Source organism: Arachis ipaensis, chromosome B10 (assembly GCF_059453495.1).
Source record: "Arachis ipaensis isolate K30076 ecotype BB chromosome B10, ASM5945349v1, whole genome shotgun sequence".
Lineage (NCBI taxonomy): Eukaryota > Viridiplantae > Streptophyta > Magnoliopsida > Fabales > Fabaceae > Arachis > Arachis ipaensis.
The window spans coordinates 150,334,163-150,359,783 of NC_142435.1; the positions used below are offsets into that span (position 1 = coordinate 150,334,163).

The 25,621-nt window shown below is 34.4% G+C and overlaps 3 protein-coding genes and 1 pseudogene across 5 annotated transcripts; 3 read left to right on the forward strand and 1 right to left on the reverse strand.

Annotated features, from left to right (window-relative positions):
- The first annotated feature begins 8,655 nt into the window (after window positions 1-8,655).
- On the forward strand, window positions 8,656-11,700 carry LOC107632196 (Mitochondrial substrate carrier family protein). Its single transcript, XM_016335886.3, has 6 exons — window positions 8,656-9,003; window positions 9,157-9,240; window positions 9,633-9,694; window positions 9,883-10,244; window positions 10,870-11,084; window positions 11,314-11,700. Exons 1-6 carry the CDS (start codon window positions 8,875-8,877, stop codon window positions 11,368-11,370), a joined length of 909 nt encoding a protein of 302 aa, XP_016191372.1. The 5' UTR covers window positions 8,656-8,874; the 3' UTR covers window positions 11,371-11,700.
- Window positions 11,701-13,038: 1,338 nt separating this feature from the next.
- On the forward strand, window positions 13,039-15,709 carry LOC107634050 (rust resistance kinase Lr10-like; annotated as a pseudogene). The gene is made up of 3 exons (XR_015883375.1): window positions 13,039-13,800; window positions 13,919-13,945; window positions 14,028-15,709. The product of XR_015883375.1 is annotated as a rust resistance kinase Lr10-like (transcript).
- On the reverse strand, window positions 15,484-15,995 carry LOC107634049 (uncharacterized). Its single transcript, XM_016337634.3, has one exon. The coding sequence runs from the start codon at window positions 15,892-15,894 to the stop codon at window positions 15,484-15,486; it is 411 nt and encodes a 136-aa protein (XP_016193120.1). The 5' UTR covers window positions 15,895-15,995.
- A 2,413-nt stretch (window positions 15,996-18,408) lies between these two features.
- Window positions 18,409-19,851, forward strand: LOC107632195 (heavy metal-associated isoprenylated plant protein 28-like). 2 transcript variants are annotated; one of them, XM_016335883.3, is made up of 3 exons: window positions 18,409-18,500; window positions 19,243-19,318; window positions 19,397-19,851. In XM_016335883.3, the coding sequence occupies exons 1-3, from the start codon at window positions 18,495-18,497 to the stop codon at window positions 19,732-19,734; spliced, it is 420 nt and encodes a 139-aa protein (XP_016191369.1). In that variant the 5' UTR covers window positions 18,409-18,494; the 3' UTR covers window positions 19,735-19,851. The 2 variants fall into 2 exon arrangements, with proteins under 2 accessions (XP_016191369.1, XP_016191370.1); XM_016335884.3 differs by having other exon boundaries at window positions 18,432-18,500; window positions 19,247-19,318.
- Window positions 19,852-25,621: the final 5,770 nt, after the last annotated feature.

Genomic DNA, 25,621 nt, shown 5'->3' on the forward strand with positions numbered 1-25,621 from the left:
ATGAATTTAGTATGAAACTTTTGTTGAACTTTGTTAATGTTATGTCGGATTTTTGCCGATCTTTGATATTGGTGTCTTTTGTATGAACAATTGTTAGACTTTTGAATGATATGATGTTTATCCTGCTTAGTTATGATAATTTTACTAGCTTCCAACTTTTGTATGTTGTTTGTATAGAGAAGAAAATGTATACCCTTTTATTTGAATTGATAAGGCCTTCCGTTGTAGAAGACTTCGGGTGATTGGCCTCGTTAAAACCTCTTCAAGTAAAACCCGATGCGGAAAAAAATCTCGTAATTAGGAAAAAGAGTACCTTTTGACCTTGTCTTTTACAAAAAACTAACTATAATATAAACATAATGACGATATGTTCCAAGTATTAGGAAGGTCGGTCCCTGTCAATGTTTGTAAAGAATATGCACATTTCCCATGTACCTTTGAAATTTGAAAGGACTTTCCCAGGTTGTCGCGAGTTTTCCATGTCCTAGTGGTTTCTGGAAATCCTCAAGTTTGCAGAGTACTAAATCTCCTTGTTGTAGTATTCTTAGGCGCATCTTCTTGTTATATTTTTTTTGTATTGTGATTTGCATAGACTATTGTTGAGTCTGGCTAAGTCCCGCTCCTGATCCAATGTATCAAGTTTGGCTAATCGTGCTCGTGTGTTAGTCTCTTCGTCCAAGAGGTCGGTTCAGATCGATCTTTGAGAGATTTCTACTAGTATCATGGAATCTGCTCCATAGACTAGTCGGAATGGTGTCTCTTTTGTTGAGGATTGTGGTGTGGTATTGTAACTCCATAGGATCTCACGAATTAGCTTAGCCCAGCGTCCTTTGGCTTCTGCTAGCTTTTTCCTTAGAGCATGCAATATGATTTTATTAGCTGCCTCTTTGAGTCCATTGCTTTGTGAGGGGTTTGACAGAGGAAAAATGGTGTTTGATGTGAAGATTTGTTAAAAAAAGATGCAATTTTTTATCAGTAAACCATCTACCATTGTCGGTAATGATTTCTTTAGGTAATTTGTATCTACATATTAGATATTTTCAAATGAAAGAGTACAGTGTACCTTATTCGAGGTTATTTTGGCAAGTGGTTGTCCTTCTATCCACTTTGTAAAGTAATCTAGAGTTACCAATAAGAATTTTACCTGTCCTATTGATGCTGAGAATGGTCCAAAAATATCTAGCCCCCATTTTTGGAAAGGCCACCCGACTTCCGAGGTGTGCAACAATTCAGCTAGGTTATAGATAATCGGCGTGCATTTTTGGCAACTGTGACAGTGCTAGACTTTTTCCATGTAATCTTTTCTCAGTGAAGGCCAGAAGTACCCTACTCTTAAAAGCTTCGAGGCCAGACTTCGACCTCCTATATGCGTACTGCATACACCTTTGTGGACATTCGAGATTGCTAGTTCTGCTTCTGCAGTTTCGAGACACTTGAGTAATGGTTGGGAGAACCCCTTCTTATATAGGTCATCTTCGTAGAGGGTAAAATAGTTTGCTCTCTTTTTGAATAACTTTGACATTCCTTCTGATGCTGGTACCTGTCCAGTTCTCAAATAATCTATGTATGAATTTCTCCAATCTATTTGCTATAACAAACTCATAACATTTTTGCCATTTATACTTGGTTCTCAAAGGTTAATTGTGATAAGATCGGTGTAATATCGTCTATTTTAGAGGTATCCAGTTTAGATAAGATATCTGCTCTATGGTTTTATTCCCTAGGTATATGTATGATTTCAAAATGTTGAAAATATTGTATGAGGTGCTTTACTGCATTTAAATATTGTTCTAAGAGAGGATCTCGTACCTGAAAGTTACCATTTACCTATTAGACAACTAGTAAAGAATCACAGTGTACTTTAAGGTTTTGAACGTTTGCTTCTCTCGCCAGTCGTAACTCGGCGAGCAGGGCTTCATATTCAGATTGGTTATTGCTCGTCTGAAATGAGAATTTAATTGACTGCTCGGCTAAGACGTCGATCTTGTCTTTAAGAATAATTCTTGCTACACAGCCTTCATTGTTAGAGGCGTCGTCGACATATAACTCCCAAAAGAAAATGACCTTGTGTGTGGTGGTAGATTCGGCGATAAAATCGACGAGAATTTGAGACTTCAACGGTCCTCTTGATTGGTATGAGATGTCAAACTCTGATAGTTCCACCAACCATTTGGTGAGCCTTCCAGCAAGATCTGGCCGTGTTAGTATTTGTCGTAGTGGTTGGTTTTTCCGAACTATAATTTGGTGACTTTGAAAATAATATCGTAGGCATCGAGCTGTGATTATCAAAGTAAATGCAATCTTTCTACAGTTGGGTATCTTGTCTCGGCATTCTGTAATATCTTGCTGACAAAATAAACTGGGTGTTGCTCCTTACCTATTTTTGTTACAAGTACAGAACTAACTGCATAAGGTGAAATTGAAAGATATAAATAAAGAGGTTTACCATACTATGGTTTCTGGAGGATAGGTGGCAAGCTAAGGAGATTTTTGAAATTCGTGAATGCTTGTTCGTAGTCATATGTCCATACAAAGTTCCTGGCCTTCCGTAGGCTGGAAAAAAAGTGGTAAGACCTTGCAGCAGCTCGGGGAAAGAATCTTGACAATGCTGCTAAGTGTCCAGTGAGCTCTGGACCTCTTTGATGGTCTGTGGTGATTTCATTTGTATTACAGCCTAACATTTATCAGGATTTGCTTCTATTCTCCGATGTGTCATCATGAAACCAAGGAATTTTTTTCCGTGGAATCCGAATGCACACTTGTCAGGGTTTAGTCGCATATTGTATTTTTGCAGCTGTTGAAAAACTTCCAAAAGGTTAGCTTGATGGGTTTCTTCGGATTCCAACTTTACAACCATATCGTCGACGTATACTTCCATATTCCGACCAATCTGATCTCAGAAGATGTTGTCCATCAGCCTCTGGTATGTGGCACCTGCATTCTTAAGTCCAAAGGGCATTACTTTATAGCAAAAATTATCGTGGCTTGTTATAAATGTAGTTATATATTGGTCTCTGAGGTGCATTAGTATCTAATTATAACTAGAATAAGCATCCATGAAGCTCAAAGCTTTGAAATCTGAGGTATTGTCTACTAATTTGTCGATGCATGGCAAGGGGTATGAATCTTTGGGACAAGTCTTGTTCAAGTCTGTAAAGTCTACACACATGCGCCATTTTTCTGAGCTCTTCTTTACCATAACTACGTTTTCCAAACATGATGTGAATCGAATTTCATGTATGAATCTTGCATCAAGAAATTTATGAGTTTCTACGACAGCAGCATCCCTTCTTTCAGTCCCGAGGTTTTGCTTTTTTTTGTCATACCAGTTAGACATTTGGGTTAATGGCGAGCTTATGGCATATGACATTCGAGTTGATTCCGGGCATGTCTACCGAGGTCCATGCATAGAGATCGGCGTTGGACCGAAGTAATGTGTTGATTTTTATGCGTTGCTTGCAGGAAAAACAGATCCGATATTAGTATATTAGGATTCACTTTCTATGAGTTGTACCTTTCGGAGTTCGTCCATTGGTATTGGTTGGCTGGCAAAATTATCCCAGGGGTCAAGCTCGACTACGGTTGGAATATCTTCTATGTTGTATACAGAGTTAACCTGTTGAATAGATTCCGACAGTGGTGATCTCAATTTCAAACCTGCATTGTAGCATTTTCTTGCATCTTTATGGTCGGCATGGACGGTTGCAACATCACCCTGCACATGAAACTTCACACACAAATAAATTGCAGAAACAATAGCTCCGAAAGAATTAAGGGATGGTTGTCCCAATATGATGTTATAAGTACTAAAAATTGAATCTAGGATTTTTTAGCATGGATGGTCTCCTAAAGTTGTTCTTAACCAAACATAACTTGTGACAGGAACCCTTTTTTCCCGGAGAATCCTACCAATTCTCTAGTTGAGGGTTGCAATGCTCTTTCGCTAAGTTGCATCTTTTGAAAAGTGGAAAAGAATATCACATCGGCACTACTTTCTGGGTCGAGTAAGACTTTCTTGACCGTCAAATCCCCTACGCTTATAGAGATCACAAGGGATCATCGAGGTTTGGACATTGTGATTGCAGATCTGATGCACTGAAAGTGATGTTGTTGGTGAAGGAGGTTGGTTGTTGCACTGACAGACCTTCCTCCATGGTACACATTGTTTAGTAGCTCCTTTTTCTGGCAGAGTTGGTGGTCCCTCCTCATGCGAAGCTTTTTGAGATGTAGTTAATGACTCCTCATTGTGCAGATAGTTGAGGTGGAATGGGCTATTTTCCTTTGTCTTTAGAAGCCGAGGTAAGGCTTGGTTGGTCCGTTGTTTATGGGAAGCTCATTGTATCTCTTTGAATTCGGCCTTGACGTATTTGTCTAGCAATCCTTGTCGTGCCAGTCACTCCAACAGGTCTTTTGCCACCATACACTCATCAGTCGTGTGTCTGAAATTTTGGTGAAATGTGCAGTGTTGCTCTTGTCTATGTACTTCTGATCTTGATAAGTCCCTACTTTGCTAGGCAATTCTATGATCTTAGCATGAAGGATTTCTTTGATTATGTTCTCCCTGTTAGTGTTGAATTGTGTATATGAGTTGAACTTCGGTGCCAGCTTGAATGGATTCTTGTGCTCTCGCATTTGATTCGGCTTCCTATGATTGTTCTCATCTCTGCAAGGTGTCAGTTTTTCTATTCTCCTAGCCTTGTCCAACCGCTTTGTCTCGAAATTCAGTTAGTGTTTTGGGTTTGGTGACAGCTCATTTCTTGGAATTTTTTTGGGTGGAGACCGCTCTTCAAGGCGTGCAAATGCACATTGGGACTAAGATCAGAAATCTCCATTATGATTTTGGTGAACCTTGTTATATTGACTAATATGAACTAATAAAAAATTGATTCCTATACTTATTTATAAATTAAATCTTACTATTAGTTTTACAAAACTTACATTGTTAACAAGTACTACATAAATAAATATGCTAAAATTAGTTTGAATATATTAAGTATAATCTATAAATGTTTTCAGAGAATTCATAAACAAAATTAATATTATTTTTACGTGTAATCCTAGAAAAATATTTTTTTTCAATTAATATTAATTAACTTTTAAAAATATTTTATTTATCTTAAATTTTAGATCATAAATTAATTAAATTTTAAAATTTTTTAATATTAATTGACTAAAAATTAGTTTCATGTATTTTTTTATTTTTATTGGTATGTATTATTATAATTTTTTTCTTATAATAAAATTTTTTGTTGGTTGAATGTTGTTGGCCGTGGAAGAGAGAGTAGAGAACTAAGAACAACTCTAATGGGATCTGTTCTTGTGTAGTAAGTTAGACTTGAGGTATAACTCGTCTAAAGTGGAAGAGGTATATGCTGGTTTTAAGAGAAACGTTAACGGTGAGCACCTGCAAAGACACTACAACGCTCAAGTTAGTAAGAGTAGAAGATGAATATAATGTTACTCAGAGTGAGTAGCATACCTTTTACATAGTTAGGGTTTAGTATTTATAAAGTCTAATCCTCTGCAGAGTGGTTGAGATATTTGCCTGTTTTTTCGGTAACCACCTTAGTTTGTTTTTGAGTGGGTTGTTATCAACGAAATTCTCTCTAACTGAAGATAAATCACGTTTGTTATTGTATTTGAATTCCGATTTACAAACATAGTTGGACTGGGTTATAACTACCGGATCACAATTTCCAAACTTGTTGTGGACCTATGAATCGGAATGGTGATAGTAATAGTAGTAGCTCCTAAACTCAACTTGTTGTATCTTGAAAAATGATAGTCATGCTTGGAAGTAGCTTCATGTGAATAGTAAAGCAAAAGAAATTTGAGAATAATTAGGAATAATGGTTAAATAACGAGATGAAGATTAGCTCCCAAGATTAACTTGATAATCTTGAGAATGAGATTTGGTGTTGCTTGCATTTGTGTACTTTTGGATGAGTTCATAGTTGATTGGATTCTGGCTTATATGTATCGGCTTGATTTGATTGATTCCGACTTATGACTGTTGGTTTGTTGGAAGTGACTCCGACTTTTCGATTTGTTGGAGGTGACTCCGACTTATAGTTGCCGGTTTGTTTAAAATGATGCCGACTTATTGCTGTCGATTTGTTTGGAGTGATTCGGACTTATAATTGATGATTTATTTGAAATGATTCCGACTTATATCTATCAGTTTGTTTTTGTATGCCAATGTTAATATTGGTTTGTCGTAGTTTCGATAAAAGTTCTATTAGCTTTCAAGAATTGATATAGCAATAACAGAATGGAAGATTATTAGTCATGGTCTCATAGAGATTATAAAATAAGATAATGATTATAGAGCATATATAATTGTTCGCGAACTAATTGATAACTGGGTTTGTTTCTGAATTGATAAAAAGCTGAATTTTGTTCTCGGATTGATTGGTAGTCGAATTTATTATCGGATTGATTAATAGCCGAGTTTATTCTCGGATTGATTGATTGATTTGAAGTTGAATGATTGTATCAAAGTATCACTTGTGTGAGTTATACTTGAGCTTGAGTATCCGATCTTTATGGTCAGTTATTAGGGATAATAGAACATGATAAATAACTTGGTATCTTGTACGTTTGAAAATTGGAGTATAGTTTGATTTTGATTTGATCGTACTGAATGGCTTATAGATCCATTAGGGATAGTGATAATAAATGAGACTAAGAGAAAAATTGAAAACAAAAGAATAAAGATATTTTATTAATGAAAGAAAAAAACATCACTGTGTTTCGATTTGTGAGCTTAGCTGAAATGCACCTTTAGGCCAATGTAATACATTGATTTTAGAGTAAGCTCTGTTAGAAGGTTCAGATTATTCGAGTTATAGTCTACATGGCGGTACTATTGTTGGAGTTGTTTTTGGTGAGTTTGTTTATAGTACCGTCTAACTTTCTTTTGGTTGTTTTTGGTGAGTTTGTTTATAGTACCGTCTAACTTTCTTTTGGTCGACATGACTGTATTATCCTGTATACAAAATTTGGCGTAAAAATATATAGTAGAAACCGTGGTACCAGATATTCTTAAAGAAGGTCTATCGAAAATGAAATATAGAATGACAATTTACAATGAAATATAGCGTGTCCAAGGTTGGTATACGAAATGGTAAGATACATAAAAGTAAAGCGGTTCAACTATATAGAGTAATGTATACCTTATAAGAGGTCATGTTGTATTGAAAATCAAAGTAAACGAATTATATAAGCATGTTAGTTTATGCGTATGCATTGTATTACCGTGGTATAATATCTTATCGATTTGATCTGTTGCGGTCATTCGTCTTTCGATTGTTTTCCGAGGTAATTTCGAATTTTTCAGAGAATTTGGTAAAATTTGTTTCCTTTGTTGATGGGTTTGGAATGACTATTACTACAATCGTTATTCCCGAGGTGTGGTGATCACCACTGTCACCGTTACTAGAACTTTTCTGATCCTCCTCATCACCTTGTTCGTTTTGGTTCACAAATTCCGTTAATCTTCAAATTTCTGCTTTTAATGATTCCTTGATCACTAACCGTTCGGCTATAGTAGGGAGTTGAGGAGATGGATTGTTTTGCTTTTCTGCCATTGATTAAAACTTGCAAAAGATGGTAGATAATTAGACAGACAAGATGATAATGGGTTAAGTAAACTCGGTTCTCCTTCAGCTGAAATGAAAGAGGTATACACATGTTTCAAGAGAAACGGCAGCGGCAGACACTTGCAAAGGCACTCCGACGCTCAAGTTAGTAAGAGTAGAAGATGAATATAATGTTAGTCAGAGTGAGTAGCGTACCTTTTACATAGTTAGGGTTTGGTATTTATAGAGTGTAATCGTTTACAGAGAGGTTGAGATATTTGCCTGATCTTTTGATAACCACTTTAGTTTGTTTTTTAGTAAGAGCAAGATTCTCTCTAACTAGATAAGTCATATTTGTTATTGTATTTGAATTTCAATTTATAGGTATAGTTGGATCGAATTATAACCACTGGATCAGGATCAATCTTGGGTATCACCTTTGATCTATATAGTAAATAAATTGATATAACATTAAAAATTGTATTGAATACTATTTTTGAAATGATATAGATAAAGAGATACATTTGAATAAAAAATAGTAAAAATTTAAATCTATTAAATAAACACTAATAGTGTTCCTATAATATTATAATATTATTATATTGTAATATTATACCAAAACTCCATTAAAATTATTTAAATAAATAATATATACTCAGTTGTACTCTGTATTTTATTATTTTATTTTTTATCAATTTGATAAAAAATTAGCTCCAAATCAATTTAACATAAATTTTTATCAATTTTATTCATTTTTTATTATACTTAATTAAGTAATATTTTAAAATTTATTTTTATTAGTATGTAATATCTTTTAAATATAGTATATATTATTAGTTTTGTTATTTTATTTTTTTATTTTAGTTAAAATTTTTAATTTAATTAAATTTATTTAAAATAATTAAAAATAATTTAATTTTTAAATTAAAATGAAATCATACATTAAAATGAGAAATGTTATATTAAATTTTATAAATATTTATGTAATATTTGATAGAATCTAGAATAAAATAAAATTAATACGTAAACATTGAAGATGCTCTAAGGAATCGTACTATCGTAGGTTATGGGCTCTGTTTAGTGATTAGTGTGTTGTAAATTTTGATGTTTTTCTACTCCTTCAGTGTATTACTATTTTATTTATGTGATGATGATAAATAAATACTAATATTTCAGCTTCGCTTCTTTTCTCAGCCGCTAAAACCTCGCTCTACTTGCAGCACCTTCAAGGCTTCACCTTCTTCTTCTTCTTCTCCCTCGCTTTCTTCGTCAAACCCCTTTGTTCCTTCTATCAATGGGAGACGACAAGAAGGCCAAGCCTGCTGCCCCCGTCGGCGTATGGTCCACCGTCAAGCCCTTCGTCAATGGAGGCGCCTCCGGCATGCTTGCCACCTGCGTCATCCAACCCATCGATATGATCAAGGTTCCATCAAAGTTCTCTCCTTTCATCTTTTTTCCTCTTTCTTCACTCAATTGGAATACTGGGTCTTTCTTGCTTTTCCTCCCAGATTCAGATCTGTGGTTTTCTTTATGTACGATCCATCTTCCAATTATTTCCTTGAAAAAACTTTTGTAGGTCAGGATTCAATTGGGTCAAGGATCAGCTGCACAAGTCACTTCAACCATGCTCAAGAATGAGGGTGTTGCTGCTTTCTACAAGGTATTTGCATCTTTTCCTTCCTTTATTGGTTTTCTTTACCTGTGTTTTCTTGATTGATTTTGGCTGGTACGGGTTTGCCTTAGTTCCCTTTTGTCTTTTTGAAAGATTAATGTTGATTCCAATGTAGCTTGCATGCTCTGCTCTTTACAATATGCTTGGATGTTCTATGCTTGTTTCTTACACTTGTTTCTTTTAACCCTTTTTACATACCTGCCTATAGATCTGTGAGTGAAAGTGGGTTTTATGCGTTATTGCTTTGGCTTATGTGTTATTAAAGTGTTTATTCCCTTAAAAAAGTGTTTATTTACTAGTATTTATTTGAATTTAGACCTTGATTTTTACACGGATATACATCTAATATCGTCTACATAATCTAAATCACCTTGATACAGGGTCTATCTGCTGGACTTCTTAGGCAAGCAACTTACACCACAGCTCGTCTTGGATCATTTAGGTGAGTTGTCTTCATGATCACTGTCACGCTCTTGATCCTTAGCCGACCTTTTTTAGGGTTTTTTTTCCATTTCTTTTAGTTATTTGTGGAAATTGATAGCTTTTTTAGCTGGGATAAATAATCTTGTATGAGTTTAAGGGAATCAAATTGTCTTTGTGTCTTATTTGGTGGCTTTAATTGCTTTCTAGAATCTTGACATCCAAGGCAATTGAGGCTAATGAGGGCAAGCCCCTGCCACTCTATCAGAAAGCTTTATGCGGGCTGACTGCTGGTGCGATTGGGGCGACTGTTGGTAGTCCAGCAGATTTGGCACTTATTCGTATGCAGGCCGATGCAACTTTACCTGCTGCTCAGCGCCGAAATTACACAAATGCCTTCCATGCACTTTATCGTATTGTTGCTGATGAAGGTGTTTTGGCACTCTGGAAAGGTGCTGGACCTACTGTAGTAAGAGCCATGGCATTGAACATGGGTATGCTTGCGTCTTATGATCAAAGTGTTGAGTTCTTCAAGGATTCGATGGGCTTTGGTGAAATGTCTACTGTGGTCGGTAAGTAACTATTTTTCTGTCGTTGAATAATTTACTCAATTTATTGGCTTTAGATCTATATACTGCCATAGTTGATCACTTAAACTTCTAAAGTTTTGGAAGAGGATTTAACCGATTATGTTTATGAAATTAATTGATCCTGTTTTTGTGTAGTTTTTTTTTTTTTTTTTTTCATGTTATATGTAATTAAAGCTCATCTCTAATGCTTTTAAGTGTTCATCACCTGTTTTGTGCATGTGGTACTGTGTTCATCAATTCTAATGTATCTATGGTGACACTGCATATACATTGCATATACACTGGGAGGATTATTTCTCTAGCTACTTACTTTTTCTATTGGGGCTCTCCTGATATTTGTCAAATAGCACCAAGTCTTCCTGTTAAATTATAAGGATTAGGATTATCAGTGCTAATGCTGAAACAATTGGATTGTTTATTTATTTCATTATATTAAATGAAGCATATATCATATTCAATTAACCATTTATATTCTAAGTCTCCATTGGGGTAATGACTGTTCATTTTCAAGGACCATAAGCCATATGTGTGAAATTTGCTTTTATACTATGAAGGATTCATGGTCATCATTTTGCTACTAACTGTCTATTGAATCTTTTTTATATAGGTGCAAGTGCTGTTTCTGGATTCTTCGCATCTGCTTGCAGTTTGCCATTTGACTATGTCAAGACCCAGATTCAAAAGATGCAACCGGATGCCGAGGGAAAATATCCATACACGGGCTCTGTTGATTGTGCTCTCAAAACCTTGAAAGCAGGAGGACCTTTCAAGTTCTACACTGGATTCCCTGTCTACTGTGTTAGAATTGCTCCTCATGTCATGGTATGTATTTTCCTTTATCCCGTTGGTTGGTTTGGATGATCTCCAATAATATCTTTCAAGAAAGTTATACTTCATGTTAGGTATAAAATTAATTTATGTTTAGATGTGATATAGAAGGATCTTTCATTGTTGGACAATTTTTTGATGATGTAAACAAGTTCCAAAGTCCTGCCTATGATGTTTTATCATTCACATGTTAGTAATCATTGTTATTTGGTTGGTTATGCAGATGACATGGATTTTCCTAAACCAGATTCAGAAATTGGAGAAATCTGCTGGGTTGTAGGGGAAGCTAGTGGTGGGCATTTTGTGTTGGATTCAAGCTTTTTGAGCATTTAATAATTTGTTGGCTGTGTTGTAGCCCTTTTTGGCAAAAATTAAAACATGAAAGGAGCTAATCATTTTTTATAAGATTTAATTAATCTTCGATCATGAAGCGGGAATATGACATACTTGACAATGTATTATCTATAAATTGCGGCTGTAGCAGAATAGTATAAATTCCATTTTTGAATGGATGTCATGTGATTGAGAAACTTGTGGAGATGATTGATGTCCTAAGCCAGAATAAGTACTCTATCTCATATACCATTTCAACATCAACTTTGTTCTTTTATTGGATGCATTTCTTGTCACTCCATTTTTTTTTGAGTTTATCTGCCTTTTTATATGAAGTTATGGTTGAACATGAGATTCATGTGATAATGTAGATATTTTAAATTATAGAATTTAAAAGCTGATTTGTTTCCCATTTTAAAGACACTTGAAAGTTTAGCTCCACCTGTAATTTTCGATCTATAGTTAATCAAAAAATAATATTGTTCGTTTCGGATTTCTTTTGTATATGATAAGTCTATTTTTAAAATAGGAGTTTTTACTAAATGTCTTAAAAGTATTAATTAAACTATTAAAGATATAAAAGTAAAATGTTTAACCTTTCGAGAAAAAAAGAATACAAGTTTTAAGTTTATAATTATCTATGAAGCACTGATTAATTTCAATTTTTTTATAAGACGTGTGACACGACACATTTTTTGTAAGACTTGGAAATATAAAATGTATATAAAATATAAAGTTTTTTTAAAATAAATTATAATAATATTTTAATATTTTTATGTTTTTACTGTTTTTTCTAATTATAAAAATTATGAAAGATAATTTTTGTATTAATAAATAATATTAAATATTATTTCCAAATTTAGTTAAATAATATTATAAATAATATATTATTTATAAGATTGCACAAGTCAACATATGATAATATTTTGATATTTCTAAGCATGTCTAATGTACAAAAAAATATATATGTTGAACAAGTGTCAAATGAATGCCATATTTAAAGTGTGTCTGATATCATAAAAATTTAATAAAGAATGTCACTAAATTTTTAAAGTGGTCTCTCAAATTTATAATTTTTATTATTTTAGTCCTTCGAATTTAAAATTATTTATACAGATCTCCGAGATTCAATTCTAGACACTATATTGACTCCTGAACCTTTTTTGTATTGAATAAGCGAACTAAGTGTTGAATTGGCTGAAGAAGAGTTTATATGATGTGCAAATCGTTATATTTTTTCCTTTATTCTCTAAAATGACTTCATTTTTGTCTTATCTAAAAGTTAAAACGAAAAAATACTATTTAACTATATGTCTGGCGTGACAACTTAGAGCTAACTTAGCATTCCATTGATTGACTTAACGTTGAAAATGGTTTAGGAAATAATATAGTGCCTAAACCTAAATCTTAGAACCAATATAGTGAAGTTTAAATTTAAAATAGTAAAATAATAAAAATAGTGAATCTCCGGAGCACTACATGAATTTAGTCAAACAATGTGCAAAGAGTATTCTTAGCAAAAGCAAACATAGATAAATAAATAAAATAACAAAAAACCATACATTATCCGCATCTTGAGTATTTGACTTTGCTGTTGACTTGGAGTCAATGATAGTGTTCCAATCATTTGTATGTATACGTTTTTAATTCTGAATTTGTTCTTAAATGGAGAGTGCAGTCACTAAATCAAAGTAGTTGTTACTTATAGATCTTCAAACATGGCTAACTGGTTGGGAATCTTGATCCCTTTCTTGTTGATCATCTCAGCAGGAAGAAGTTCCAGCGACCAATGCAAAGTAGCAAGTTGCAGCATGGATGGACCTTCCATCAGGTTCCCCTTCAGGCTGAAAGGAACACAACCAGAATGTTGTAGCCATGATTCTTCCTTTGATCTTTCTTGCACTGATACCACCAACACAATGCTGCAGCTCCCATTCTCTTTCAAGGCCTTAGTCAAAAGCATCAACTATTCATCACAACTCATAACTCTCTCTTATCCTCAAGGCTGCTCCATTCACTCACACATTCCACTGTTTGACTTTTCTCTTTCTCCTTTTAGCTTCATTGATGGCTCTCTACTCCATAATTATGCATTGTTCAATTGTTCGAGGATGGATAAGGAATACTTCTTAGCATCTAGAAGCTTTTCTTGCCTTCATGTACTTTTCAAGTTGTAACAGTGAATTCTGATCAATCCATTGTTAAATACTCAGTTATTCTCTTGCACTAGTATCCGCAGCAGTGTACCATTGCCTAGTTCTTTGTTTGACAGGAACATTGATACTGTTCTTAATTGGTTCCAACCGGATTGCAAAGACTGCGAAAGTGAGAGGAAACGAATCCAATCATAGGCTTGAATGTATAGGCCTCCCCCATAGTACTAAGGGTATAATTTCTTCCTATATGTTAGTTTTGAGTTTATGAGGGATTTTCTTAAATCTTTGAACATTGTTATTGCATTGATTGTTAACTTCTTATGTTCATTTTATTGGCAGGTTTACATAGAGGGAAAAAGCTTGCTGGTAAGCCTTTTATAGCTATTGGTCATTTTGCATAAGGAAGACAGAAATTCCAAAAATGAACTTGTTATGTTTCTATGTACAGGTGAAATTCTAGGCCCTTTTATGTTTCTATTTGTTGGAGTGGCAGCTTATTGTGTCTATGTAGCTGGCAATGAAAGGCTGAGTTATATGAAGATCAAAAAGCTTTTGGAGGACTACAAAGCACTTAAGCCTGCAAGGTACTCTTATGCAGATATAAGAAGAATTACAAATCAGTTTAGCGAAGAATTGGGGCAAGGAGCATATGAACCTGTCTTCAAAGGGAAGCTAGGGGATGAAATTGAGGTTGCTGTAAAGGTCTTAAATGCTTCATCAGGTAATGGCCAAGAGTTCATCAATGAAATGGAAGCAATGTGTCAAATTCACCATGTCAATGTGGCTCGCTTGGTCAGATTTTGTTCTGATGGATCTAGAAGAGCTTTGGTATACGAATTTTTATGAAATGGTTCGTTGCAAAAATTCATTTCCTCAGCAGACACCAAAGATGCCTTTCTAGGCTGGGAAAAGCTACAAGATATTGCTCTTGGCATAGCCAAGGGAATTGAGTATCTTCACCAAGGATGTGAGAAAAGAATTTTACATTTTGATATCAAGCCTCGTAATGTACTTCTAGACAGTGATTTCACACCAAAACTCTCTGATTTTGGTTTAGCAAAGCTCTGCCCAAGGATCAAAGTATAGTGTCAATGACCACAGCTAGGGGTACTTTGGGCTACATTGCACCAGAGGTATTTTCTAGGAACTTTGGCAATGTATCGTGTAAATCGGATGTATATAGTTATGGAATGCTGCTGCTTGAGATGGTTGGTGGAAGAAAAATCACTGATGTCACAGAAGAAAATAGCAGCCATGTTTATTACCCTCAATGGATTTACAATCTTCTAGATAACAAAGAAGACATTAAAATCCATATGGAAGGAAAAGAAGACACTAGAGTTGCAAAGAAGCTATCAGTTGTAGGACTTTGGTGCATTCAGTGGCACCAGGCGAATCGTCCAACCATGAAAGATGTGGTTCAAATGCTGGAAAGAAATGGGGAGGGGTTAGAGATGCCTCCTAATCCTTTTGCCTCTACTACTACAATCAAAACAAGGGCTAGATTATGTAATGGAAGCCTGAACCAAGAACTAGATGTTATCTCAGAAATAGAGTGAAGTTGTCATTAGCAGTTAAAACATTTATTCTTAAATTACATAGTATTTATATGAAGAATAGTGTAAGAATGTTTATAAAGTAGTTTCAGAGATGTTTAAGTTGGTCCAAATAGATGTGAGTTGATGCAACTGAAATGTTTGTTTAATCCCAAGTCATATACCATGGGTGATTGGGTTATATGCCTAACTTTAGTGTTTTATTTTCTTTTTTCCACAGTAGTATTTGGACAAAGCAAAATTGAAAAGGAAAGATGACAGATTTATTGCTGAGTTCAGAGACAGAACTAAACACTTAGTTTTGCTTGAGACTCAAGCAAAGGCAATTGATTACATATGATAGTTATGTTACTGGCCTGAAGCAAAAGCCTCAAGTGGGAATGTTTTTGTGATCCCAGCAAGACTCTTGAAGTGAATCTTCCCAGTGGGAGGATCATCAACACTTATTTCACTAACTGGAGGCCAAAGCATAAGCTCCTTGGCCTTCACCCCTTTGAGCTTCTTGATCTTCTTCTTCTGAACATAACCATTGATCTCAGTGTCATAACTCACATGCTTGCTAATCAACTTGAAGTTATGTTCAACCTTCTTCTTTTGCAGGATCCACATGTAACCGGTGCTCCTGACATAACCGACTTCGATCACGTGGGCCAGAGGAAGAAGCCCCAGTGGAAGTCCAGATTCTTCTAAGAGGGAGATTGCCATTTTCATTCCCTCCTCATGGCCCTTGCCAACAATTGCACCTTCTTTTTCTGCCATTTTATTCCTTTTTACCTTTTCTTTTGTCTAAGGTAACTGATGCAATTCAGTGGCCTGTTATGTAGAGAGTGGCATATCAATATGTGACAAATAGTGCATGGAGAAACCAAGATTTGTAGCATTGTGTTAACCATCAAATTATTTTACTGCTTACACTTTTCAGCCGGCTCCTTTAACTTATTTGTATGTCTACTACATACACTACGCTCTAAGGATCAAAACCGCATCAGGGATAAGCAATAAGGAATTTAACTTGTGTGAAAAATCATGAGTTTAATTCTTACTAAATTTCTCAAGAGTTATCTATCCAAATTTTATATTAGATAAAATATAATTTTTGTCCTTAATATTTGTGATTTTTTTTTAAATATCCTTAACGATTTAATTTCGTTCATATTTTTGTTGGAATAAATTAATTTCAATAACGCAGATCATCCATATTGAATCACCAAAAATATAACATAATGCGGAAGCGTACCTTTATTCGTAGAAATTAAAAATTGATGGAAAGATTGAGTCTTGTGGTTCTTTCGATCTTTCTTAACCAAAGCCTTCTGTATTCCTAGGCGACTGAACTGTAACTCTTTTGATGGGAAAAGAGCAACAAAGGCGGCTTTGGTATATTGAGGACCGAAACTCTGAAGGTCTATTTATATTTGAGCATGACACCCATTAAACCCTAAAGCCCAAATAAAATAGTATCTAAAGTCCAAAAGATAATATATCTAAAATTCAAAAAAAATAATTATCTAAGGAACAAAAGATAATATCCGATTTTATTCTCATTTAATTTCAAATCAAAAGTAATAATGACTTATTCAATTAACATTTAAAACAATAAATGAGATTATCATTATATAAGTCATTTAATTTTGAAATAACATAATTTGTGATTATAATTAATATATATATTACCCACAAATAAGTTAGGAAATTAAATCATTTCCTAACAATTTTATCTTTCACCTTGATAGCAAGAGTTAATTATATGAGGTCAATCTTATTGACTAAATCCATAAACTACCAACATTTATATAGTCAGAAATATATAATTGGACATATATACACACTCATAAGAATAATTAAATAATTAATTATTTCAAGAAGAAGAGATTTCAATAGCTATATCAATAATTCAGTATTGTTACATATATTGTCAACAGATTTGTTTTCATAATGGATGCATGGAAATTGCCTGAGGAGTAGTTGTAACACCCATGAAACAAAATCTGATTCGTTCCTTGATTTATTTATTTACAAAATTACACCTAAGCTTAAAACATTATTCTGGAGCTTGTCACCCAAGAAGAACACGCTAACAAAGCTTCATAGTCAGCTTCTGTAATTACAGCTAGGACTGGAAGTGAGCCGAGTTTAGTCGAGCTAGACCGGCTCACAAAAATTGAGCTTGACTCGTAGCTTGGCTCATTAATAATCGAACATATTTTTTAAGATCAAGCTTGGCTCACCGAAAGCTCACGAGTTGGCTCGAGCTCACGAGCTGGCTCAAATTATAGAAACATAAATACGTAATCTATAATTCTATATCAATAAATTATAATTTATATATTTTAAAAAATATTTAAAAACATCAATTTTATATATTTCTATCTATCAATAAATTATAAATTTTTTATTTATGTCATACATCAAAATTATATGTAAAAAATAAATATAAAATTTTAAATAATTAAGACCATTAATATATATATATATATATATATATATATATATATAATTATATATTACTATTTTATATGTATATATATAATATTAAAAATATAGATTAAATGCATATAGGATATATGTATATATATAATCGAGTCAGCTCACGAGCTAATGAGCTGAGCTTATCCAAGTTCACGCTCGACTCATTTAATTTATGAGCTCAATTTCAAGCTCAAACTTGGCTCAGCTCACGAGCTCAGCTTATCGAGCTATTAACGAGTCGAGTTTGAACTAGCTCATGAGCTAGCTTGACTCACTTTCATCCCTAATTACAGCTATGACCTATATTACTTGGAGGGAAAAAAAAAAGTCTAACGCCGTGCCGTTTTAAATTGCAAAATGGTCAAAGCAGTTCTCTCTTGAAGCTAATCATCATTAATCATAAATTCATAATTTAGGACATAGAGTTAAAATATTAATAACGTGACAATGAAATAAATAGTGACGTGTGGCACATTTCCACATATATATGTAAAGGTTTCACTAGGGGCTCCTCCCTATTTCTGAGTATTTGCTATGCAATTTCCATAACGTGGACACGCTCAACTAATAAGTCACTATTGTTTACAAGGAAACAAGTTATGAAAAGAGAAAGAAAGTGCCGTGGGAACCAAGTGTGAAATAATTATATAAATAAATAACCTTTCTTTATTGATTATGTCACAATTTTTTAATGTTCTTGTCTTCGTCGTCGTCATTGCCTTGCTTGGTCACAATCGTGCACTACACATTCATCGGTTGTTTGTGATGAATAGTTTGCCACCTATAAATAGGACATATGAGCTTCTGTCCTTCACCATTAGAACTTAATTTAAAGCTCACATCATTTCAAAAATATAAAGAACACTAGAGCTTCCTGTTAACTTCCAAATATGACGGTTAGAAAACACTACTATTTATTAATATTTTTTCTCCCTGCCATTGCTATTGTATAGTGTATACCATGTCTGTTTGAATTTGCATTTTGTTGTGCGTTTGCATCATATGTAATGCACATATAACTACGTATAGAAGTTCAGTAATCATAGTACTCTGTTATATATAAATTGTTTTAGTATATCCATGATACTTAAATTTAACGTGAAATTAAGGGACTTACGAGCCTAAAATAAAGTTTAAATCAGTTTCCATTTGATATGTCCAAAACTTTCTAATACTAAAACAATTGGTTATGTGATGACAATGATATATAAAAAATTGTTAGCGCAATTTAAGGCTATCTAGCATATCACCTTGTATTATTGGTTATTTATGTCAATATATGTATGGTGTAAGAAATCATTATAGACTTGAAATTGAACAGTCATATTTATCGGGTCAAGTGAGAGTATTAGACTATTTAAGGGATTGGATTCTCTCCAGTGAAGAAAAAATTGGATGGTGTTAATTGTGATCTCTCACCTTTTATTATTTCTTCTCATATTTAATTTTGACCCTACTTATAAAGTTAATGGTGAGAAATCACATTGCATTTCCTCAAGTGTTAAAAAAACTGGACAGGATCCATTTCCGACTATTTAATTAGTACTGTTTTTCTAATTTTACATAAATAATATTGAAAGGTAATCACATAAAAATATGACACACTATTTAACTAACTAATCTTTCTTGTGACTTAAGATAGTAGAAATGTGTGTGCATATGGATTGTCCGGGGTGCGAGAGCAAGATAAAGAAAGCTCTGAAGAAGTTACCTGGTATGCAAACTTAATTAATTTAGCGTTATGTGTTATGTAACATGTATATATGATGATGGATTTAAATGGCATACACAGGAGTTGATGAGGTAGACATAGATATGAAGCTACAAAAGGTGACGGTTATGGGATGGGCAGAGCAAAAGAAGGTTTTGAAAGCGGTTAGGAAGACAGGAAGGAGGGCTGAGCTGTGGCCATATCCATACAACCCTGAATACCATGCATTCTCACGCCAATATGCCAACCACACCAACACCATGACCTCTTCCTCCTCTTCTTACAACTACTACCACCATGGTTACACTTTTGCCGATGACTTTGGCTATTACCGAAAGCCTATTGCTGCTTCCATCGTTAGTGACAAGGCCATGGCTATCTTCAGCGACGAAAACCCTCATGCTTGTTCTATTATGTGATCTCATGCTTTCAACATCAACAACACAATAACCATTATGTAATATTTCTTATTGATTTGTATGCTTGTTTGTCAAAATATTTATGAGATATCTAAGTTAGATAAAATATAAAAATTACTTGAGTTGCTTATTAACCAAGTCTTAAGTGTCTAACATGCGAAGACAATATTATGGTATTTTTTAGAAATTAGAGAATTAATTATTTTTCTTATATAATATCGTATAATATAATTACACATATTTATCGGCATAATGATTGTGTTCCTATAAAAAAAAAAAAAAGGGAGTGCCTGTAGGCCAAGTGTTTAAGGTGACTAAGGTGACAATGTGATGTGTCTTGCATGATTTGTGAACACGTGCAGTCAGGGACAGACACAAGGAAGGGCTCCTCAATCCCCCAATTTTTTTTTAAATTAATAATAATAACTAATAAGTTATTAAGTATGATTTAATTTTTTAAAAATTTATTTAATATTTAATTTAGTATAAATAAAAATTTATTCTAATCTAAATATTAATGATTTCTAATATCTAAAAGTTAGGTAATAATATTAAAAAATCTAAAAAGATATTATTACTAATATTTTTTAATTAAATAATTTTTTAAATCTCATAAAATAGATTCTTTTTCATTCTATGACTGTCTTTTTTAATTCATTTGATATTAATTTTTTTTGTTTCAACTACTATAACTAAAAGATCTTTTTCAGCTATGAATAATAGAAATAATGACTCAAAAATAAAATAAAAGATGAATTTTTTGTTAATTGTCTTTTAATTATATTAAAAAGAAAATTGCTAAAATTTTTACACAGATTCTATTGTTGATGAATTTTATGATATGAAGAATCGACCATTTCGTTAGTAAAACTTACACACATATTTTTTGCAGTTTAAAATATATTCTCTATCGGTATATTTTTGTAAACACATTACATTATATAATATTTTGCATATAATTTTTAATATTATATGTGTTATTGGCCTCCTATAATAATATTTCTGGATCTGTCCCTGCGTGCAGTGAAAGTTTGTAGTTGACTCGTATTATGAGACATGGTAAATTTATTAATGACGGTAAAACTAATATCAATTGGTAACAGTAATGGAGGACAAGATCAGAGATTTGAAATTTTGATTTCAGAAAAAATTTATTGAAAAAGAATAAAAGAAATTTGGAAAATATAGTTAAGGTTCTAACAGAGAATTTAATCGAATATGGAGATGTAGTGAGTCAGATTGAGTAGTTGTTCTTGAAGCCTCTTGATCTCACTTCGTGGCTGGCGGTCGTCGTCGGAGATGAAATTCGGGACAAGCATCGTGGGTCATTGGCGGCACGTCGAAAAAGGTTCTGTGCGTAGATTCGGTTATCAAGGTGTCAGAAGCAGCTTGGAGGAAGGGGTATATCATCGCGGCGTTGACAGACGCTATATTCACAGGTATGTTATCATCATTTTTTCCTTTGTCTCCGTCGTTCTTGTTGAGCTCTTTGTTTTTGCTGTTTAGTATCTTGAATAAATATGGATCTTGGAGGTAGAAATTTATTTACTAATGGAGTAAAAAATGGTGATATTCAACTATATTGGTGCATGATATGTTATCCACCACATATGTGTTATCAACTATATTAGTCCTATTCGTCGTCATATGACTCCAACGATGACCCCGTCGAATGCCAACACCCATCTCTGAACACCGATCTCATCGCACCATCAATGGTAACAACATATCTCCGCAAATTAGTTAGGAAAAACTCCCACGCGTTTGCCATTTCACCCTCGATGATCGCAAATGCAATAGGCACAGTGTTTTGGTTCCCATCTTGTGCCTCCGCAACTAAAAGTGCACCTTTATATTTTCTGTACAGGTGTGTGTCATCAACCTGCACCAATGGGTTGCAGTGTCTAAGTGCTACAATATACGGATTGAAGCTCCAAAAAATGCGATGGGAAACTCTTACACTTTGACGAACCTCCTCACTCTCACGATATACGGGGAGTGTTTTTATTTGAACATGAGACTTTAGCATCTTCGCAGTCATTGCTTTCAACAATACTGGCAGAGTCAGGTAAGAAACTTTTCAATCACCGAAAATTTTTGCGACAGATTTCTGCTTTTCCAACCAAACCTTGCGATAACTTACAATGTAGTTGAACCTGGATTGAACTTCTGCAATAATAGACTTCACCTTTATCGACGGGTCTTCTTCAACCAACAGCCTAATAGCATCTGTAATTATGTCTGAGTCTAACTTGGCATGATATTGTGAAATCGTCCCCATGGTGCACTCGTGTTTGTCATTGTATCTCCTGATCTTCCAATAGCCTTTCTTTCGAACCAAGCTAGTTCGGATAAGCTAATCGCACCCAGAACCATAACTCTTGCATTTTGCATAGAATGTCTGCGGCTCAGACTCATACACAGTGTAATAAACTCTTCTAGAGATAATGTAGCTTTTAATTGCAGATATCACCGACTCTCTAGAACCGAATTTCATTCCGACATTAAACTCATCATCGTCTGCCGCAACATTGCCTTCACCTACGACATGCGAACTACTGTTAGTCAGTCAATACAAACAAAAGAAATGGTAGTGGTAACTTCGTGTGTGTTTGATATAATCTCACCGTTATAATACACTCGCAAATTTGCAATACCTTCTATAACCTCAACTTCATCTAACCCAACTTTTTTGACACAACTAATTGCCAAAAAAACTCACAAGTTTGAAATATACGAAAGAAAGAGGAATGAGAGTAGAAGTGAGGTACAAGTCCTGATGAATTGAGTTTTGTATTTATAGGCAAGACTCTCAATTAAAATTTTTTTTCTATACAAAATGCAATATGCGTTTTGCAGCCTTTGATAAAAAATTTTTGCATATTTAAAACGCAACCTGCGTTTTAGCATTTTTTTTTAAAAAAAAAAGGCCCAATCCAAAATGCAACATGTGTTTGGCTTATTTAAGAAATAAAAAAAATCTGATATACCTAAAACTCAACCTGCGTTTCATTTGTTTCATAAACAAAAAAAAAAAACAAAGTGAAAAAGCAAAATGTAGGTTGCGATTTTAACTGACATCATAGCAATGCAAATATTTTATACACGTCCATTTAGTTGAGTTACACCATAATTATTTTCATACGAAAAAAATGAACCTCTTGGAGGCATGCTACTTGGTCATCTTTGGATTATTATTGAAACTTCCATAAAAGTGTTCAATCTCTTTTGTGTTCCTAATTTTGTTAATAACAATGTAATATAAGTTTTGTATCCCTTGTGTTCTACTTGTGGATTTATTATTTTATTTTTGCATTACATAGTAAGTAAGAAATCTGTGTCATAACTTGTTGTGCAACCATCAAAATCAGGTTTAAGACCAACTCAGGATAGCGGAAAAAGATCTCGCTCCAAAAATTGTGGAACCAGCAAGGACAGCGTTTTTGCATGATGAAGAGATATTCGATGATCATAAACTACGAAAGGCAGTTGGTGGCTTCAACAATTAAGCATGACTAATCAAGTCCAAACACCATTGGTGTCTGGTGGTCATTCCAGAAGCTCTAGATCATTGTGTTTGTACGTTTAATGAGTGAAAACCTTTATGTATACCTTTAATTTGACTTGCAGAGGTTGTTCATCTTTTTATTGTATTAGACCATATGTGGTTTGATTCTTCCAAACGGTTTAAGAGAATTCACGAATGCTACAGTTGTGGGCATATCCTGTAGAATTTTCATGTTCTGATTCCTTACTTATATTGGTTGAGCTAACATGAAGATTGATTCTTGTAGTTATTTTGTCGCTGATTTAGTTGAATTAGGCCACAACTATGGTTAACTTTAAGGGGGAGGTTTGGTAATTTTACCTGTAAACTGGCTCTCGGACACAATTGGATATGGCTGAAATTTGACACTCTTAATCTTTCATTGCCCACCCCTTTAGCTTCCAATCCTCTGTTGTTGCCCTTCGAAATGGCTCCCCGCTGCTACACAAACCTCCCGGAGATGACATCATCGTCAAATCGAACGTCGTCGTCAAAGGCCCCCTCACCATCGCCACCCATGCTTCTGCAGCTGCTGTCTCTTTTTGAGAACCTTATTGGGTTCTCCAAAACTCTCAAAGTCGACGCAAAAAGCATATCGCATGACTCCACCACCGTGCTTTGTTCTCTCAGCATAATCCCCTTCTTCAATTTTGACGACGGTCTCGGCACGGCTGCTGCCTCTTCTCTTGCATGATTGCGCTTGGCATGGGGAAACATTTGAAGTTTGGCGTATTCGTGGCTACTGCCAGCCTCTTATCTGGTCTCCTCGGCAACGGAATATGGCTTATGTTCGTGTTTGTAAAGACGCGGCGGAGGGACGATAAGTTCGGGTTGATGGACATAATAAATAGTGTGGATTTGATGGTGGACATTCACGTGGCGAGCACAGACGGTTATAGGGTGCTAGTGGGAGAGTGGTCGGTGGTGGGTGTTATTAGAATATCATAATTAGGGAACAAAATCAGGAAAATATCAAAGAGGATCAGAAGAAATCAATATAATTTATTAGGATATTATTCCATAATTAGCGTACTCTCATTAGCGTACTCTTGTTCTATATATTGATAAGAACCTTGTAATCACATAATATGAATAATAAAAATGATACCTTTCTAAATAATTCTTCTTTTCTTTCCTAAACTCTTTGTACCATGGTAACATGGTATCAGAGCAGAGTTAGGTTCTAAGAACTCAAAATCAACAATTTTTGACGAATTGACATTACAAATTACAAATATGCTATGCAATAGTCTTGGAATGCAATAATCACAAACCAACTCTGATAATTTATCAATTGATTTTAAACTAAATGGATATAATTATCCATTATGGGCAACTCTGATAAAAAATAATTGGTGGAAGAAGAAAGAAAAAACACACCAAAGAAAACTGCTTTAAGATTGTGGGTTACCCATATTGATGGAAAAATAATCCCAAGTCATCGAGAAATCAGAGTAAGGGAGCCGACGGCAATGGTGGCAAGGCAGCAGCGACGGTAAGGGCAAGGATTACTGAACTCCTTGGCTGCTCATGCCAGACCGTGACTCAATATAAAAGGAGACCCAAAATCAGAATCCAATTAAAAAAATAAATGAATGGATTTTCGATTGTGGGGCTACCGATACTATGACTCATGACCTCCATGATTTTAACAGCTTGACTATACCCTCAAAAGCCCATATTGAAACAGCTAGTGGAGAATTAATTGATGTTAAAGGAGGAGGCTCCATTACTTTTTCACAAAAATTGAAATTAAAAAATTGCCTCTATGTCCCTACACTATCATCAAAATTATTGTTTGTTAGCCAAGTAACAAAGGAACTAAATTGTGTGGTACTCATGTACTCTACCTTTTGTCTTTTACAGGACATTCTTACGAAGGAGATCATTGAGCGTGGTACTGAGCGAGAAGGCCTTTACTACGTTGATGAAGTAGCACACCAGGGTCATGCCATGCTTGTTCACGGAACGGTTACTAGGCAACTTTGGTTATGGCACAAGCGTCTCGGACATCCTTCATTTGGATACCTCAATTTTCTATTTCCTAGTCTTTTTACAAGTAGTACTGAACCCCTCAAATGTGAAACTTGTATTCGTGCAAAAAATCACAGAGTTTCTTTTTCTCCAACCAACACTAGAGTCAATTCCAGTTTTTCTCTAATACACTCTGATGTGTGGGGTCCATCCCCTATTTCCCATAATAATTTTTAATATTTTGTGTTATTTGTGGACGATTTCTCTCGCATGACTTGGGTATATTTTTTAAAACACAAATCTGAAGTATCTGATAAATTCTTTGCTTTCTACCAAATGATTCAAATTCAACAAGAAAATCCAAGT

Coding starts and splice junctions, on each gene's coding strand:
- LOC107632195 (XM_016335883.3), top strand. Junction 19,319..19,396: donor AGCTCTGAAGAAGTTACCTG/GTATGCAAACTT, acceptor TGGCATACACAG/GAGTTGATGAGGTAGACATA.
- LOC107634049 (XM_016337634.3), bottom strand. CDS start 15,894: ATGGCAGAAAAAGAAGGTGCAATTGTTGGCAAGGGCCATGAGGAGGGA.
- LOC107632196 (XM_016335886.3), top strand. CDS start 8,875: ATGGGAGACGACAAGAAGGCCAAGCCTGCTGCCCCCGTCGGCGTATGG. Junction 9,695..9,882: donor GCTCGTCTTGGATCATTTAG/GTGAGTTGTCTT, acceptor ATTGCTTTCTAG/AATCTTGACATCCAAGGCAA. Junction 11,085..11,313: donor GAATTGCTCCTCATGTCATG/GTATGTATTTTC, acceptor TTGGTTATGCAG/ATGACATGGATTTTCCTAAA.